The sequence below is a fragment of the Leucoraja erinacea genome, chromosome 4 (genome assembly GCF_028641065.1).
Source record: "Leucoraja erinacea ecotype New England chromosome 4, Leri_hhj_1, whole genome shotgun sequence".
NCBI classification, from domain to species: Eukaryota; Metazoa; Chordata; class Chondrichthyes; order Rajiformes; family Rajidae; genus Leucoraja; species Leucoraja erinaceus.
In genome coordinates this window covers 33,682,948-33,701,927 of record NC_073380.1, presented here as the reverse complement: position 1 = coordinate 33,701,927, position 18,980 = coordinate 33,682,948, and the positions used below count along the sequence as shown (strand labels likewise).

Genomic DNA, 18,980 nt, shown 5'->3' with positions numbered 1-18,980 from the left:
GGGTAATTAGAGAGTGAATGGGACCTCTCAGGAATCAAAGCGGTCACCTCTGTGTGGAGCCACAGGAGATGGGTAAGGTCCTTAATGAGTATTTCTCCTCTGTATTTACTGAGGAGAAAGACAGGTACTTGGGGCAGTCAATGGAAGTGTCTTAAGAGCAGCCGATGTTACCGTCGAAAATGTACTGAAGGTACTATCGTGTATAATGATAGACAAATGTCCAGGACCTAATCAGATATGTCCGAGGACATTGTGGGAAACCAGAGAGGAAATTGCGGGAACCCTGGTAGAAATTTACGATTTGGGATATATTGGTCGGTGTGGGCAAGTTGGGCCGAAGGCCCTGTTTCCACACTGAATCACTCTATGAGTCTAAACGAAATAAAACTTGAAAGTAAAAAGGTCCATGCAAATGCAAACTGTGCAAGCATTTCTGCATCTCTATATTTTTTACTATAAAATTAGCCTACACCTACTCAGCCATAATACCAGTGTAGTCAGATGGAAATTTAACAACATCACAGAGGATATGCTTCTAATCCTTCTAATCTAGTCATTTAACAAAGTAACCTCAGAAGCCCATGTAAAATGGAGCAATGAACAGCACTAGCAGACCTCAGTAAATTACCACAGACAAGCATGTTTTTTTAATAATGAGGCCAACACATGCTTCCTGATTTGTTTCAAATCATAATATTTAAAAATTCAACACTTTCTGATGACTTGTCTCATTTTGATATATCCGTCGTCGTGGCTATCCCTCGAGGTCGAGGATGATGGTCTACGTTCTGTTGATTTTATGGACTCTCAGGTGGCTTATGAGTCCAATCCTGGCTTTGAAAGTTCTTCGGCATTCAGAACGGGTAATTCCAGATGGCAGATCGGGCTTTGGTTATTGCTGACTCTCTTTCCGTTTTCTTCTCTTTTCTTCTAATTCTGCGCATCTCTTGGCTTCGAAGGTCGCTGTTTCTTCTTGGATGATGGTTCGCCAGAGTTTCCTGTCCTTGGCATTGGTTTCCCAATTGTCGATGTCGATTTCACATTTCTTCATGCTGGATTTTAAGGCATCTTTGAATCTCTTCTTTTGTCCACCTCTTTTACGTTTGCCTTCTTTAAGCTGGGAGTAGGTTTGCTTTGGTAGACACTCGTTGTAGATGGTTTATGCATGCAACCTATAATGTAGCTACCTCATCACCATTAACACGCCCTCTCATATCAGTATAACTATGATCTCCTCCCCTTCCTTCCTCCCATTTTGTCCTGGTACGCCTGAAGGCTGGATGCAGCCAGTGCTGGGACGTGTGTGCCATGTGCTATAATAAAGGCTCTAGTAAAGGTTACAGTGCGTCAGACTGAGTCCCTTTACATGGTGTCAGATAGTTAGACTCGCGCCTCCCGTTTACCGGTTTTCTTTTTATTCTTGCCCGGTATTCCCTGTCAGTTTTAATGGCCTCCTCGTGCAGGAAACCTTCTCCCCTTGTCTTTGATGCAGACATTGCGGAGCGATGGGCTACTTTTGTAATGGACTACACCCACTTCATCAATATTGTGCACAGAAATGACCCAGCTGCGGTCCGTGCCTCCCTCCTGCTTAATCTAGCAGGTCCCGATGCTATGAAGAGAGCTCAGGCTTTCGTCTATGATCCAGCGGTCCTGGATGACAACGGCCAGCCCGTCGTGCCAGCGGAGTCTGCCGACGACCCGATATGTCTTTTGCGTAACTTTGCCGAGATTTGCGACCTGCCCTCCAACTGCATATTGGAGCGGGCTAGGTTTTTCTCGCGGAAGCAACAGCCAGATGAACCTGTCGAGTGTTTCATCGCTGACCTGCGCTACCTTGCTCAGCGGTGCCGTTTTGAGAATATGCGTGACCAGCTCACCAGGGACATTCTAGTTACTGGCATGTTAGACCAGAAGTTACGTGCTGATTTGCTGCAACGACCTGACCTGACCCTGACTCAGGCAATGCATGCGTGTCGCATCGCCGAGGTGGTAGCCCCTACGCATGGGGTGAGGGGATCTGACAGCCGCGCTGTCCATCTGACTGGCGTTACAGGGCCACGACGTTTGCAGGACAACTCTCGCCCTCCACCGCGGCCCGCCCGTACGTCTCGGGACCCGCGGGCACCTAAGTGTCCTAATTGTAACTATGCCCACCCCGTGCAGTCTCAGTGCCCGGCTTTCGGAAAATCCTGCAATTTCTGTAAGAAAATGAATCATTTTGCTGCCGCATGCCGTTCCCGTGGGAAAGTGCCACCAGCTACTAGGCAAATCCTAAACAACCTTCAGCAACTTGATAGTGAGATGGACTCTCAGTCTACTGCCGACACTGCCCACGACTCTGTGATCGGATATTCCATGGGAGAGTCAAGTGTTTACACAGTCCTTCACAGCCACTCTCGCCTCCCTGATCCTTCTGTGCTCATTACGGTGAATAACAAGTCATTCTCTGCTAAACTCGATACTGGTGCAAAAGTCAATGTTATGTCAACATCGCTTTTCAACAAGATAAGAAATAATGAACTGTTGACTGCCGATCGCTCTGTTTTGCGTGCCTATGGGGGAGAGAAACTAACACCTGTGGGGAGGGCCACTTTCCACTGTGTGCTGCAGAAATCTTCCCGTGACCTGTCGTTCTTTATTCTGGATTGCGACTGTGTAACCTTGCTGAGCAACCAGACCTGCCAGGATCTCGGTCTGGTGTCTTTCGACCGGACGGTCCACGAGGTACAAGCTGTGATGGATCCGCTATCCGAGTATCCAGACCTTTTTGACGGTAAGCTAGGAAAGCTGCCGCTAGTGTACAAGATTGCAACTGACCCCTCTGTGATGCCTGTAATTCGCCCGCCGCACAGAGTGTCATTCGCCATGAAGGGCAAGGTGGAGGCTATGCTAAAGGACATGGTCGATATGGTCGATATGCGAGTTATGGCGTCAGTCAGCGAGCCCACCGAGTGGGTCTCCACCATAGTCGCCACGATGAAAAAAGGAAAGGATGAGATACGGGTGTGCATCAACTCCAAGGACTTGAACTTGGCGATCAAGCGGCCCCACTACCCAATGCGGACCGTTGAAGACGTCGCTGCCCAAGTCAGACAAGCAACGGTGTTTTCCGTCCTCGATGTCAGGAGTTCATTTTGGCAAATACCCCTGGACAAACGCTCCTCTGACTTAACAACCTTCGGTACACCCTTCGGCAGGTTTAAATTCTTACGGATGCCGTTCAGCATCAACTCCGCTAGTGAGGTATTCCAGCGCTCTATGGAGCAACTGTTTGCAGGTCTGCCCTGTGCGATTATTGTGGACGACATTCTGGTATACGGCAGAGATGTGGCTGAGCATGACTGCCACCTCCGCAGAATCCTGGACTGCGCACGGCAGGTAAATCTTGTATTGTATTGTATTGTATTGTATTGTATTCAAATTTATTGTCATTGTCTCAATTTGAGACGACGAAATGAATTTTCCCTTACAGGTAGTATCATAAAAAAAATCGCACAAAAATAAATAAATAATAAAACATATTAAAAATAAAATTGAAATTGAATTTAAAAAAAAGCACAAACACAGAAAGTCCACAACACAACATAACATAAATGGCACCAAGGTGAGGATGGCACCATAGTCCCATGTTCCAGCCTCCCCTGACCGTGTTCATACCCTCGTGGTCGGGGCCTTCCGAGCCCCGTGAAAACTAGCCGACCGCCCCCCTCTGCAGAATCCTGGACCGCGCACGGGCCCGATTGTTCATTGTCCCAATTTCACGCCGGGCTGAAATTGATGCACAAACGCCGAAACGCCGAACCCAGACGGTGAGCCAGCCTCCCCTCCGTGGTCGGGGCCTTCCGAGCTCCTCAGTCGCCGCCCCCTCAGAACGCCGACGCCGAACCCCGTGACCTCCTGATCCTCCCAGCCATCTCCCGCTGCCCGGAGTCTGCAGCTCCTGAGTCCACAGGCCGAGCCGGGCAGAGTCACAGGACCCCGCGCTGTCCATCAGCGCCGCCCGCGTTGGGAGCTCCGCAAACCGCAGCTCCATGATGTTGGTGCAGCAGGTCCAGCACTCCGGGCTCCAGACGGCGACCCCCGGAAAGGCATCGCCAGCCCCGCGATGTTTCAGTGCTGTCCTGCCGCTGCTGGAGCTCTGGTCGATCCCGGCAGGAAGGCCGCGCCAATCCAGGTAGGTAGGCCGCTGTGGGGGGAGGGGGGGGGGGGGGGGCGAGGACGCGACTCGAATAATAGTCGCGTCCTCACCAGGAAGCGGCTGAAGGACGGTATCCTCCGCACCGTGCCCTCTTCCCCCACATAAAAACACAAAAACACTACAAAAAAACACACTTTTACATAACTAAATAAACAAAAAAACAAAAAGATACCGGGCTGTAGGTGGAGGCTGCTGGCACCAGCGCCACCGGAAGTACAACATCATCTCAAGTTGAACCCGTCAAAATGTCGTTTCCGAGTACCTGAGGTCCCGTACGTTGGCCACATTTTCACGGCCAACGGGTTGAAGCCCGACCCGCAAAAGACGAACGCCATCTCCGAACTGCCTGCCCCCACGGATATTGCCGGTCTACAGCACTTCCTGGGCATGCTCAACTACCTGGGCAAGTTCATTCCTGACCTCAGCGAGCTGAGCGCGCCCCTAAGACAGCTCACTAAAAAAGACATTGCCTGGTCCTGGTTCCCACACCACCAGCAAGCTTTCGACCTGCTGAAGAAAAAGCTGATCAGCACACCCACTCTGAGGTTCTTTGATTTGCAGCGTCCTGTGGTGGTAACGTGTGACGCCTCACGTTTTGGTCTGGGTGCTGCTTGTCTGCAGCCGCATGATGATGGTTCTCTACAGCCGGTCCCTTATGCCTCTAGGACCATGACGGACACGGAGCAGCGCTACGCGCAGATTGAGAAGGAGCTGCTGGCAGTTGTGTTCGCTTGTTCAAAGTTTCGAGACTTCCTTTTTGGCAACAGTTTCACTATCGAGACGGATCACCAACCTCTGGTGACGATCCTAAACAAACCTATCCACGTTGCTCCCGCAAGGCTGCAGCGAATGATGCTGCAGCTGCAGCGCTTTGACTTTAAAATCGTCTACAAAAGGGGCACCGAGATGCATGTGGCTGATGCGCTGTCCCGGGCCTCCCGGACCTCATGTGTCCAGCACCCCTTCGAGCAGGATGACCTACAGGTGCTGAACGTGAATTTCGTCCCTTCCAAGCAGCTCCAATGCCTGGCTGCACACACCGCCGACGACCCCGATCTACAGCAGCCTGCCGCTGTCATCAGGCGTGGATGGCCTGTCAAACGCACCTGTTTACCTGCTGGCGTTCACCCCTTCTTCCTGGTTCGTGATGAGCTGGTGCTCATCGATGGCATTATCATCAAGGGCCACAAAGTAGTCGTCCCTGCCTCACTATACGACCTGTACTTCAATGCTGCCCACATGGGGCATCCTGGGGCTGACGCCACCGTCTCGCATGCCCAGGAACAGTACTATTGGCCGGGCATGGCAAAGTACATCAAGGCCAGAGTGGCCTCCTGCCCAGACTGCAACTCTCTTGCCCCGCATCAGCAGCATCAGCCGCTGCTACAACAGCCTGCCCCTGACATGCATGGTCCTCGCTGGCTGCCGACATTTTTGAATGGCGTGGAAAGCAGTACCTCGTTTTGGTAGATTCTTACTCAAATTGGTTTGAGGTGGACCTTCTCCCTGCCATCACCTCGGAGATGGTCATCAGCAAGCTCCGTCGCCACTTCGCAACGTTTGGATCTCCTGTCCGGTTACAGACTGACAACGGCCGGCAGTTCACTAACGCTGAGTTTAAAGCCTTCGTTGCGAAGTGGAACTTTGATCATTACACCAGCAGTCCAGAGTACCTGCAGAGCAATGGCCTGGCTGAGCGCGCTGTGCGCAGTGCAAAGCACCTGCTTGAACAGTCCTATCTCTCTAATGGTGATTTCTACCAGGGGTTGTTGAACCTTCGGAATATATCCAGAGACAGTACCATGAAATCGCCTGCCCAACGGCTCATGTCCCGCGTTATTCGCCCTCCGATGCCGATTGCCCAGCAGTCTCTGGTGCCCAGGGTCCTGCAGCCTTCTGCCGTCCAGCAGCAGATTGCTCAGAAGCACGAAATCCAGCGCCGCTCGCACGACAAGTCCAGCCGTCCTCTCTCCCCACTACTGCCAGGCCAGGTCATCCGGTTGCAGACGTCTACCGGTTTCTCCAGGCTCGCTACCGTGGTGGGGGTCGACGATTCGCCGCGTTCCTACTTGGTGGACTATGAGGGCACTATCTACCGGCGCAGCCGCCAGCACCTGTTGGCGGTCAGGGAGCCGAAACCTCCTCCTGCTGTTCCTTATTCTCCTCCGCCTGCTGTGCCCCCCTCCAGTAACATGCCCTCTGCCCGTAACATGCCCTCGGTCGGTTCGCGTCCCTCGCCTTCCTCCCTCTGCCCTTCCCAGTTTCCGCTCTCCGGTCCGCTCGCCTCCTGCCCGTCTCTCTCTCTCTCCACCTGCCGTTCGTTCCTCCCCTTCTCTCTCACCTGGTTCCCCAGTGCCTGCCGGTTCCCCCTTGCGGCTGGGGTCCCCGCCGGCCTTCTCCCTCCCCCCTGTTCCTGTTCCCGTTCCGCCCTCTCTTCTTTCGGGTGGGGAGGGTGAGGGTGCTGTGCGCACTCGCTCGGGTCGGATTGTCAAAGCTCCGGATCACTACGGAGACTTTGCTTAGTTTTGCAGGTCCTGTATAATTAACCTGCTATTCTTGCAACCATGTTTAAATTGTATGGGAAAGGATGTAGATGGTTTATGCATGCAATCTATAATGTAGCTACCTCATCACCATTAACACGCCCTCTCATATCAGTATAACTATGATCTCCTCCCCTTCCTTCCTCCCATTTTGTCCTGGTACGCCTGAAGGCTGGATGCAGCCAGTGCTGGGACGTGTGTGCCATGTGCTATAATAAAGGCTCTAGTAAAGGTTACAGTGTGTCAGACTGAGTCCCTTTACACTCATCTTCCATCTGAACAACATGACGATCCATCTTAGTTGGTTCTTGATGGCGAAGGCTTTGATGCTAGATGTTTTTGCTTCATTCAGCACGCTGACGTTGGTTCTTCTGTCTTCCCGGCTGATATTTAAGCTGCTTCAAAGACATTGTTGATGGAACTTTTCAAGTGTTTTCAGATGGCGTCGGTATGTTGTCCAGGTTTCTGATGCATACAGGAGCATTGGATTCACCACTGCCTTGTACACTAACATTTTGGTGTCTGTTCAGATGTCACGATTTTGAAAGACTCTTGTTCGAATATGTCCAAAAGCTGTTCCAGCACACATAAGACAATGTTGGATCTCGTCATCAAGGTCGACATTGGAGGAGAGGTGACTTCCAAAGTACGGAAAGTGATCCACATTTTCCATGGTTGTTTCATCGTCGAAATGATGGTTCTTTCCGATTTGGTGATCTACCAATCATCTCCATTGGTGATGATTGGTAGATAACCCGAGTCTTCTTGGAGTTGATGGTAAGTCCATGTATCGTGTATGCACTGTTGAAGGCAGTCAGGATCTGTTGCAGATGATTTTCTGAGAGAGCTACAACACAGTTGCCGTCTGCGTATTAGAACTCGATGAGGGAGCTCATAGATGTTTTAGTTTTGGACTTGAGACGGGCAAGATTGAAAAGTCTGCCATCTGTTCTGTAGACGATTTAGATTCCTGGGGGTAGGGCGTCCTGGATGATGTGGATGGTTGTCGCAATGAAGATGGTGAACAGTGTTGGAGCAATCACGCATCCCTGTTTGACTCCTGATCTGACTTGAAACGACTCACAGTTGCTGTAGCTGGCCATGACTGTGGCAAGCATGTCATCGTGGAGGAGTCTCAGGATTCAAATTTACTTTTCAGGACATCCATAGGTGGATAGGACGTCCCATAAGAGTTCCCTTGATACCGAGTCGAAGGCCTTAGTGAGGTTGATGAATGCCATGTACAAAGGTTGAAGTTGTTCACAACATGTTTCTTGTAATTGACGCATTGTGAAGATCATGTCGGCTGTTCCACGTGATGGTCTAAAACCGGTTTGTGTCTACGGAAGGATCTTCTCGGCTAAAGGCTTGAGTTGGTTGTGTTTATGATGTGGGTGAGGACCTTGCCTGCGGTTGCTAATAGGGAAATTCCATAATAGTTTCTGCAGTCAGATCGATCGCCTTTTCTTTTGTTGATGGTAACGATCGCTGAGTCTCTAAAGGCTCCTGGTACATCTTCATTTGTCCAGATCATGATGCAGTTGGTAATGGAGCAGGTTACCTCCAATTTTATTGACCTCAGCTGGTATTCCGTTGAGTCCAGCTGCCTTGTTGCTTTTCAAGGTTTTGATGGCTTCCTTGAGTTTTTCAAGTGATGGTATTCTGCTTAGGGAGTCGTCCACAGGCTGCTTTGGAATATTGTTGATCACATTCCTGTCAAGAGGCAGTTTGATTTAGAAGATCTTCAGTGCACCCTCCATCTAGAATTGATGTCAGCATTGCTCTTCAGGATGCTTGAGCCATCTTTGCTTTTGAGAGGGGCTTGACCGTGAGTGGATGGATCATAAATGGCTTTGGTGGCGTTGAAAAACCCTCGAATGTTGTTGACATCTGCTAGTTGTTGGATTTCCCGAACCTTCTCCCTCCACCATTGTTTTTTCAGGTTTCGGGTGCTCTTCTGGATTGCAGCATTGCATTCCTGATAGCACTTCCTTATGGTAGCCAACTGTTGGTCATTTTGTAAGGGGAAGAAAGCTTTTCTCTTTTCATTGATGAGTTGTTGGAGTTGATTGTCATTGTCGTTGAACCAATCCTGATGATTTTTTTAATTTGAACCCTATTGTTTCCTTGCAGGAGGCGATGAGAGCGTTCTTCAATAGATTCCAGTGTTCTTCAACAGATGGTTGGATTTGTTGAAGCAGTTGTTCTTGAAGTTTTTGTTGAAACTTCCATACATGGTTAATGTCTTGAAGGATGTCAACATTGAATTTCTTGATGGTGTTCTGGTTTTAATGTTTCCTTTTGGGCCGAATCTTCATTCTCATGGTGGATGAGATGAGATAATGGTCTGTCCAGCACTCGTTGGCAGCAGTAACGGCTCTTGTTTTCAGTACATATTGTTGGTCACAAGATGTAGTCGATGAGGTGCCAGTGTTTGGAACGTAGATGCTGCCAGGAGACTTTGTGCCAGGAGACTGTTTTTATGGCAAAATAAGGTGTTTGTAATCACCAGGTTGTGTTCAGCCCATTTGGTGAGGAGGAGTGCTCCATTGCATTGACCTTGCCAACTCCTTCCTTGCCGATTGTTCCGGTCCAGAGCCTATGATCTTTCCCGATTCTTGCATTGAAGACTCCTATTAGAATGATCTTGTTGTCGTTGGGAACAGAGGAATGGACGTCGTCAAGTTGGGTGTAGAAGTTATCCGTCTTCAGTTCCCAGAGTTGGAGCATAGGCGCTGATGTTGGTGGTGTATTGATACTTGACGAGCTGGATTCGTAGAGTCATAAGACGTTTGTTGATTCCCAGAAGTTGCTCTGTCAGCTTCTGAAGTTGGCTGTTTTGGATGACAAAACCTACTCCATGGATCCTCGGTTATTTAGGATCAAGACCCAGAAAAAGGTGTATTGACCTTGTTCTTCCTTTAGTTGCCCTTCTCCAGCTCTGCGGGTCTCACTCAGAGCAGCGATGTCAAAGCTGAATTTTCGGAGTTCCCGAGCAACAAAGGCGGTTCTTCCCTCTGGTCGGTCTGAGTTTGGGTTGTCCATCAGAGTTCGTATATTCCAAGTTCCGAATTTCATAGTTTTGCTTCTTGATGGTTTTCGACCGCAAGATGGTGATCCCTCTGGATGCGGCTTTCCAGACAGGATGAGGTGAAGTTGACTATTTTTAGGGCACCTTTTCTAGCCCCTTCCCACTTCAGAGTGAGCACAGTAGATCCTAAATCGGGCTGCTCAGACATGAATACTGCTACAGAACAACTTTCCTGCTTCTGTTCAAAGTTGAGTGATTGAATCAAATATTCACCGCTTCCATGCCGGTTCTTGACTTGGAGCTACCAGCCATCACAAGGCCTGCTCCCATCGCCCTTCCCCAATCGTTGAAAGTCTGGAGAAGTTTTGTGCTGCTCACAGAATGAAGATGCCTGTGCGTGTGCTTGTTTAACGTGTACTTGATGTTGCACTCCAAGAAGCACATGGTCCTTCACAAATCAATCAACTAATTCCAATGGCAAGGGAACCAAGACGATTGGAGCTGATAGATCTGTTGCAGCTTTCATCCGCCTTCACAGCCATTGAGTTCAAGATAACTTTGTCCACCTGATCCGCCGTTGAGGTCTTGTTGGTTGAGTCGTTCTTAGTCTGGACCCTCATCCTTGACCTTACCGCCATGGGTGGCCCTAGCGGAAAATGGCATTGTTCGCGGAATCATTGGGGCATGCAAGCCTCTTGACCATGACAAGGTAAACGATCCGAAGAGGTTGATGTATCCATGTATACAATATAATTTCAATAAACATTCCTCAATTCATTCTGTTAATGTGGGTGGTGCCAACAATGGCTGCCTCGCCAAGTCCATCAGTATGTGTTGAATGTATGTTTTAGTGTTCTTTATGTGGGGGGGTGGGGGAAACTTTTTATAATCTCTTACCTCGACGGAGATGTGATTTTTTTCCATATCGTAACTCCATCCACACTGCGGCATAACTCGTGGAGTTGACGTCCTCTGCTGGAGAGCGACTTCGGGAGCTGCAACCGCAGGAGTCTGCGGACTTGCCGACGTGGAGCTGGCAATCCCTGTCGGGGATCGACCTCGGAGCTCCAACCATGGGTGCCTGCAGACTAACATCGTTGAGCTGGTTAGAGACCAAATTCGGGAGCTCCAAGCCACGGGAGTTTCAACCGCCCTGATGCGGGGGCTTCAACCGTCGCAATGTGGGTGCGTCGATCGCACCGACGTGGGGGCTTTGATCGCTGGCTGTGGGAGCTTCGAGCACCCCGACTACGGCTGGTTCGATTGCCCCGACAGCGGAGAAGATTGGACTTTATTGCCTCCTATCACATTGAGGAATGTGGAGAATCTGCTGTTGTGGATGTTTATGTTAACTTTTATGTAGTTGTGTGTCTTGTTGCTTTATTTTCAGTATGGCTGTATGGTAATTCGAGTTTCACTGTACCTTAATTGGCAATAAACAGACCTTTGAATCTTTGAGTCTTGAGAGAAATCTAAACCTAGATTTTGTGGTTACTTTATGAACTTATGGAGGAAAGAATAGTATTGGATAAACAATGCTATGTCAGGGCTACCAACCTACCTTATAGGCGCCACTCTTGCACCGCCAGATTCTAGAAACTTCACATATGACGCAGCAATGTAGCTTTTGCCAAACTGAATTATATCACCGCCTGTTTCCTGAGCCAGCACACCTTCAAAAACAGAAACATTTAAAAAAAGAGAGCAATGTGTACACAGATTATACCTTGTAGCAGGTTACAAAATTTTGAGATTTTAAAAATCAAGTCTGCAATTTATCCCATCAGATAAAAGGAAGTTTAATTTGACACCTAATTCACTTTCATATCTTCAGTATTAAAAAGGTTATGGCCATTTCTATACTCGGGAAATTAGCAACTGGTTCCCTATTGCTTTTCCATTGACTGAACACAAAAGCTGTGATCAAGGACTGTCAAAAGCCCATAACTGTCTTAAAATTTAAGAGAACTGAAAGAAATGTTCAGCTATTGTAGATTGAAGCATTCTGAAATAAATATGAAACAATCTTACTTGGATGACCTGAAATTAAAGCATATAATTAGTTAGTTGCCCAATTGTAGCTAATTACAAAATTCAACTACTAGATCTAAACATCTATCCATTTCTTAAGAAAAGGTTAACATTTTTTAAAAGCCTAAGTGTGAAAATAACATTCACACAAGAATTCACAATATAACAAGATTTTTAAAACTCATTGTCATCAATTTATAGGCCAAATGGAAGGAATTTATTGTTTAATTGCTGCAAATTAATGGGCATTTAAATCATCTTGTGAGTGGGATTTTGTGGAACGCGCTGGTTTGGAACGTTGCGGTTGCAGTGAATTTAAACCCCATATCGGCAGGAAAAATAGTGCCGGTTCGTATATTTACATAATGACATTTTCGCAACGAAATTTTGATTAAAGGCATCCTAAGAAGCAAGTTTATATGAAAAAAATAAACGGCATACCTTGCATACCCCTACGTGAGATCCGTCCCGTTGTCGGCGTTGACGGCATTTGATTATTTTAATTTTACTCCAACAATTAAATGATCCAACGATAATTTTAATAAACTTAATAAAACGGCAGTCGAAGTGATTTTTCTTTAGCAACTAAACAGCCTGACAGAGATCGATTTTTAATAGGCTGCAGAAAAATCGCATTTTAAACCCGCCCCCCTCTCAAAGACGCCAAAGTCGCGCACACGGGCAGCGACTGAACTGCAGCGCCGCTGAAGGTAGGTTTTGTAACATACCTATGCATTGATGCCTTATTTGTGACTCTAGGAAACATAATCTAGTTTAGCATAAATTTGTATTACAGTAATACTTTGGCTGTTTAAAGATTTTATGACAAAGTAATTAGAGGTCCCAACTTATAAGTGTTCACTTCTAAAACAATCCTTAAATTCAAAATACTTTTAATAAGCTTTTGCTTGATATGCTATTTTGCCCAGCATCATTTTTGTTTGATAATATCTTTGGAAATTAGGTATATTAAAAGTGATATATAAATGGAAAAGCAAAAAAACTAAGTACTGAAAATCTGAAATAAAAACAGAAAATGATGGAAATTTTCAGCTGGTCAGGCATCATCTGTGAGGAGTTTCAGGTCGATTATTTTTATTTTGAAATAGAAAAACTGGAATGTAGGCATGGTTAACCTGTTCACTACCATGTTTTTTTTTCAATATTGGCCATGACCCAAGTATACTTGGGGGTGGCACTGAACAGGTTAAGGTTGGGGAGAAGGAGGTGGGATGGAGAGAAAAAGGAAATGGGTGAAGGCTAAGAAAAGATGGATTCAGATTCAGATTCAACTTTAATTGGCATTGTCAGTGTATAGTACAGAGACAATGAAATGCAGTTAGCATCTCCCTGGAAGAGCGACATAGAGTATGATTTCAATAAATAAATCTATTTACATGCATACAGTCATAGTGTTGTTCCTGTGGGAGGAGTGTTCGAGGGGGTGGGGGAGTGATTGGCAGTCACCGAGGTATATTGTTGAGTAGTGTGACAGTCACAGGGAAGAAGCTGTTACTGGACCTGCTGGTCCGGCAACGGAGAGATCTGTAGCGCCTCCCGGATGGTAGGAGGGTAAACAGTCCATGGTTGGGGTGAGAGCAGTCCTTGGCGATGCTGAGCGCCCTTCGCAGACAACGCTTGCTTTGGACAGACTCAATGGAGGGGAGCGAGGAACCAGTGATGCGTTGGGCAATTTTCACCACCCTCTGCAGTGCTTTCCGGTCGGAGACAGAGCAGTTACCATACCATACTGTGATACAGTTGGTAAGGATGCTCTCGATGGTGCAGCGGTAGAAGTTCACCAGAATCTGAGGAGACAGATGGACCTTCTTCAGTCTCCTCAGGAAGAAGAGACGCTGGTGAGCCTTCTTGACCAGAGTTGAGGTATTGTGGGTCCAAGACAGGTCATCGGAGATGTTGACCCCCAGGAACCTGAAGCTGGAAACACGTTCCACCTCCGTCCCGTTGATGTGGATGGGGGTGTGCGTGCCGCCCCTAGACTTCCTGAAGTCTACAATGAGCTCCTTGGTCTTCTTGGAGTTAAGGGCCAGGTTGTTGTCAGCACACCATGCTGCTAGGAGCTGGACCTCCTCCCTATAGGCTGACTCATCGTTGTTGCTGATGAGGACAATGATGACAAGATTGGTGTTAACTTGGGGTAGATACTTAAGGCTTATTACAGGAAGTTAATCTGACTAGAGCTAGTGTAAATAAAGGGAGATAGAAACTGTTGAAACTGTGACATACAGATCACAGCAGAAGAAATTGGTCAGAAAGAGCAGTGGGAAAGGGTTATCGGAAGATAATTCAACCCATTACTATTGGATTGTAGACTACTGAGGTACACCTCACCCTGGCTGTGGAGAAGGCCAAAGATGAACAGATTGGTGTAGGAATGAATGGGGGAATTGAAATGTCATGGAACTGGGAGCTCTGGACGGTTACTGCAGACAGCATACAGCTAATCTGCGAACTGATCACCTCATACATACTTGATCTTGCTAATGTAGAGGAGGCCATATCGAAAGCACATAATGCATTAGACGAGGTTTGAGGAGGTGCATATGAAACTTTGCTTTACCTGAAAGGGTTGACAAGGTCCCTGGATAGTTGAGAGGGAGGAGGTGTAGAAACAAGTGTTATACCTCTGCAGGTGCAGAAGAAAATGCTGGGGACAGAGAGGAATGGGTAAGGAAAGGATGATCAGATCAGGGATTAATGGAAAGAGTGCTAGAGGTGAAGTTTAGAAATGGAGGAATACGAGAGAGGGATCCATCAATCACAGTAGCAGGGATGTCATATTTCATGAAAAAGGGTGTTTCTGATGTCCTGGAATGGAAAGTCTTACCTCCATATTCCCCCTTTCTTCTTCTAATCTACTTTTGTTCACCGACCTTTTTCTCCATACCTCCGGCAAGTCCCGATCATCAAAATTTATCCCCATCCTCCAACAGGTTCCATCCACTGATTACCCACACACTTTTCGGATAGGATATCATATCCCCTCACCCATTAAGTTCCAACTGTCCATCGTTCTCCTGATCTTGTTCCATTTATCACTTTTTACTTGTCAGAGTCCAGCACTTGTACCTCTTATGCCTCAACTTATTACCTTTCAATCTCTGTCTCTTCACCTTCCCCATCCCACTGCCCCTTTTTTCTTCCTTGTCTGTTGCCACCTATCACTCTAGCCTCTATCTCCCAACTTCACCCCTCCTGTTCCTACACCAGGCTCCATAAGCCCATCATCCCTCACTCTACCTATCACATACCGGCCCCTACTTCATCTCCTCTCTTCCCTTTATAATGGCTATCCTCCCTCTACACTCTAAGCCTTGATGTGGGATCTCCACCTGAAACATAACCATTCCTTTCCTTCACATATGCTGCCTTACCCGCTGAATTCTTCCAACAGTATGTATTCCGTTGTGAAAAAGAGTGAGTTGGGGTCAGATGTTGTGAAAATAACATGTGGCATCAGTGCTGCCATGAATGGAGGTAGAGACTGGATAAGGGTAGAAAGAAGAATCAAGGCACGGAGAAATTTGCACTGTGGAGCAAGAACAGGTTAAGACATGAAACACTGAACGGTGACTCTGAGCTTGTAGCCTAACATTTTAATGATTCATCCCACTCCCAGACTGACTTCTGTCTTTAGTTCATAAACTTTTCTAATAGTCAAGGAGTAACATCTGAAAGTCAAGGAGTAACATCCAGACATGCTTCAGTCCTCAGCAATGAATTCATTAATTTCAGTTGACCAACTTTTAAGATTTAATAGGAACCTGAGGGGCAGTTATTTTCACACAGAGAGTGGTAAGTACATGGAACAAGCTGCCAGAGGGGGTAGCTGAGGCAGGTACTATCATATTTAAATATTTGGACAGGTACATGGATAAGTTCACATGTAATAGTAGAATTAGGCTATTCGGCCCATCGAGTCTACTCCGCCATTCAATCATGGCTGATCTCTGCCTCCTAATCCCATTTTCCTGCCTTCTCCCCATAACCCTTGACACCCGTTCTAATGAAGAATTTGCTTGTCACTGTCTTAAAATTTTCCACTGACGTGGCCTCCACAGCCCTCTGTGGCAATGATTTCCACAGATTAACTACCCTCTGACTAAAGAAATTCCTCCTCACATCCTATCCAAAGGAGTGCCCTTTAATTCTGAGGCTAGGACCTCTGGTCCTAGACTCCCCCACCAGTGGAAACAACCTTTCCACATACACTCTATGGAATACTTTATTGTCACATGTGACAAGGCAGTGAAATTCCCTCCCCATTGTCCTTCCCCCTCCCTCATGGTAGTCCCAAGCTAGGTCCTCCATTGTTATTCCTTCCTCCTCCCTCACGGCGGTCTCGATTCTTATCGACCGTCGACCGCGGGTCGACCCGCGAGGCATCGCCACCGCAGCAAGGCTTCATCACTGTCGTGGCCCCATTTGCCACAAGGTTTCACTGCCACCACTATTTCACCGCTGCCGCCGAGGCTTCACTGCTGCTAACGCTCCACTTCAAGCGTCCATTTCGTCTGTCGGTCGGCGCCATTATCCACTGCCGCACTGATCTCTCCACAACTTTGCAGAGTACTCTCCTGAGGCCTCCATGGTACCAACCCCAGTCCGCCAACCCCGCGAGCATGGACCCAGCCGGGCTCTTACCTGGGCTTCTCTGCAGCCAACCGGGAGGCATCAAGACTGCGGCGCCTCCATCTATGCCTTTCATTATTCTGCAAGTTTCAATAAAATCCCCCCTCAACCTTCTAAACTCCAGTGAGTAGAGGCCCGGTGCTATCAAACGCTCACCATATGCTAACCCACTCATTCCTGGAATCATTCTTGTAAACCTCCTCTGGACCCTCTCCATAGCCAGGATATCCTTCCTCAGATTTGAGGCCAACATTTGCTCACAGTACTCTAAATGCAGCCTGGCCAGCACCTTGGCCGCCTCAGCTTTCTTTCTTTGTTTCTGTATTCCAGTTCTCTTCATATAAATGCTAGCATTCAATTTGCCTTCCTCACTACCGATTCGACTTGCAAATTAACTTTTTAAGAGTCCTGCACCAGCACTCACAAGTCCCTTTCCACCTCCGATTTCTGGATTTTCTTCATTTAGAAAATAATCTACGCCTTTATTCTAATTACCAAAATGCATGACTCCGCAGTTTGCTGTACTGAATTTAATCTGCCACATCTCTGCCCACTCTCCTAACCTGTCCGAGTCCTTCTGCAGAATCCTTGCGTCCCCTACACTGCCTGCTCCTCCTCCTACCTTAGCATCATCTGCAAACTTGGCCACAAAACCTTCAATCCCCTTATCCAAATTATATACAACGTGAAGAGAAGGGACTTCAGCACTGATCCTTGCGGAACTCCACTAGTCACTGATAGCCAACCTGAAAAAGCGCCCTTTATTGCAACTCTTTGCCTTCTGCCATCCAGCCAACCCGTGATCCATGCTAGTATCTTCCCTTTAATACCATGGGCTCTCATCTCCCCTAGCAGCCTGACGTGCAGCTGGGAGGTTTAGAGGGATATGGGCCAAATACGGGCAGGTGGGACCAGTGTAGATGAGGCATGTTTCTGTGCTGTATGACTATGAAAACAGTTTACAGAGACCAAATGAAGAATATTTAAAAAATAATAATAAATACGTTTTTCTAGCATATTAACCATCCGTTCAAAACTGTAAATTTGGTACCAATGCAGAAAGATGTTTACAACATCAATCCTTTTAAAAAATGTTCCTATCCTGAAGTAACTTGCTCTTTGAAGTAAAGGGAATATTGGATAGCCACATAATATATCTGTGTCCTCATATTATATCTGTTAGACTAACAACAACGAAAATTGGTGTATATAAAAATTATAAATGAAGAGGCAGAACTTCATCTCTTGGGGAAACAGCCCCCCCCCCCCCCCCCCCCCCCCCCCCCCCCCCCCCCCCCCAAAAAAAAAACACTCCAGTCTACCAGAATAATAATTGCACAAGTATCCCAAATATCCAACAGTTCGGCGTTCTTTAAGTGGTAGGAAGGAACTGCAGATGCTGGTATACACCGAAGAGACACAAAATGCTGGAGTAACTCAGCAGGACAGGCAGCATCTCTGGAGAGAAGGAATCGGTGATGTTTTGGGTCGGGACCCTTTTTCAGACTGAGTCAGGGGAGAGGAAGTCCAGAGATATGGAAGGATAAGCTGTGAAAATTATAGATCAAAGCAGACAATGCTCAAGGAGACGTAGAATAGTTCATTGTTGGCTGAGGGGAACGTGACAACTTGCCATACAATCAGTAAAATAAATATATTTCCTTGACCAACGTCTGCTTTGATTTGTCTTTTTCACACCTTACGCTACCTTATCTCTAGACTCCCTCTCCCAGTCTCAGTCTGAAGAACGGTCTCGACCCGAAATGTCACCCATTCCTTCTATACAAAGATGCTGCCTATCCCGCTGAGTTACTCCAGCATCTTTCTATATAAGCTGCACTGCCCCGTCCTGGAGGAGAGTCCTTTTTAATAAAAGTGCTGGTGTAACTCAGCAGCGGGTCAGGCAGCATCTCATCCCATCTCAGGAGAGCATGGATAGGAGATGTTTCGGGTCTCTCACTTTACCGATAATGGGTCGCTGGTTGCCAGCGGCAGCCGACAGTAAGTGCCCGCTCAGGCCGACACACAGCAACAGTGCGAGTAGAGAAGGCAGCCGGACCGCTTCCATCCCCGGCCCCGGCTCCGCCCGGCCCGGCCCCGCGGCGGCGGCTTCACCCGCTCGAGGCGCCGCGTTGCCAGAGAAACCACGTCAGGCCTTTGGGCGGTTGGTCGCGGCCCCGGGGCGGCTCCGGGCTCGAGGCCGCGCAGTGTGCGCGCGCGCGGGGGGGGCTGGAGGTGACCAAAGATCATCGAGCGGAGCTTTGGAGGGGACGGGACGGGACGGTGCATTCACACCAAATATTGCCGCCCTGCAAATATGAAGTTTAAAAAACAGAAAACACTGCTAACCTTTCCCGGGAATGTCCGTTTGAACGTCATTATACCGGTTTGAAGATCATATCACTCCATCTCCTTTCTATTGAAATCTCTAGATTCAGTAGCTGAATGATAATAGATGACAATATCCACGTCAAAGACACTGCACAGCTCACCTGATTTCCAAAATCTTGAATAAAATGAT

The 18,980-nt window shown here is 47.7% G+C and overlaps 1 protein-coding gene across 1 annotated transcript in view; it reads right to left on the bottom strand.

The window, feature by feature from the left end:
• LOC129696261 (gamma-glutamyl hydrolase-like) overlaps positions 1–18,625 on the bottom strand; it is a 59,073-nt gene extending 40,448 nt beyond the window's left edge. Inside the window, exons 1-2 of the mRNA XM_055633988.1 lie at positions 18,425–18,625; positions 11,337–11,448 (exon numbers count right to left, since the gene is read on the bottom strand). Of these exons, the coding sequence (XP_055489963.1) occupies positions 11,337–11,448; positions 18,425–18,527 (215 nt within the window). The 5' untranslated portion in view covers positions 18,528–18,625. The remainder of the gene's footprint in view (positions 1–11,336; positions 11,449–18,424) is intronic.
• Between the last annotated feature and the right edge of the window lie 355 nt (positions 18,626–18,980).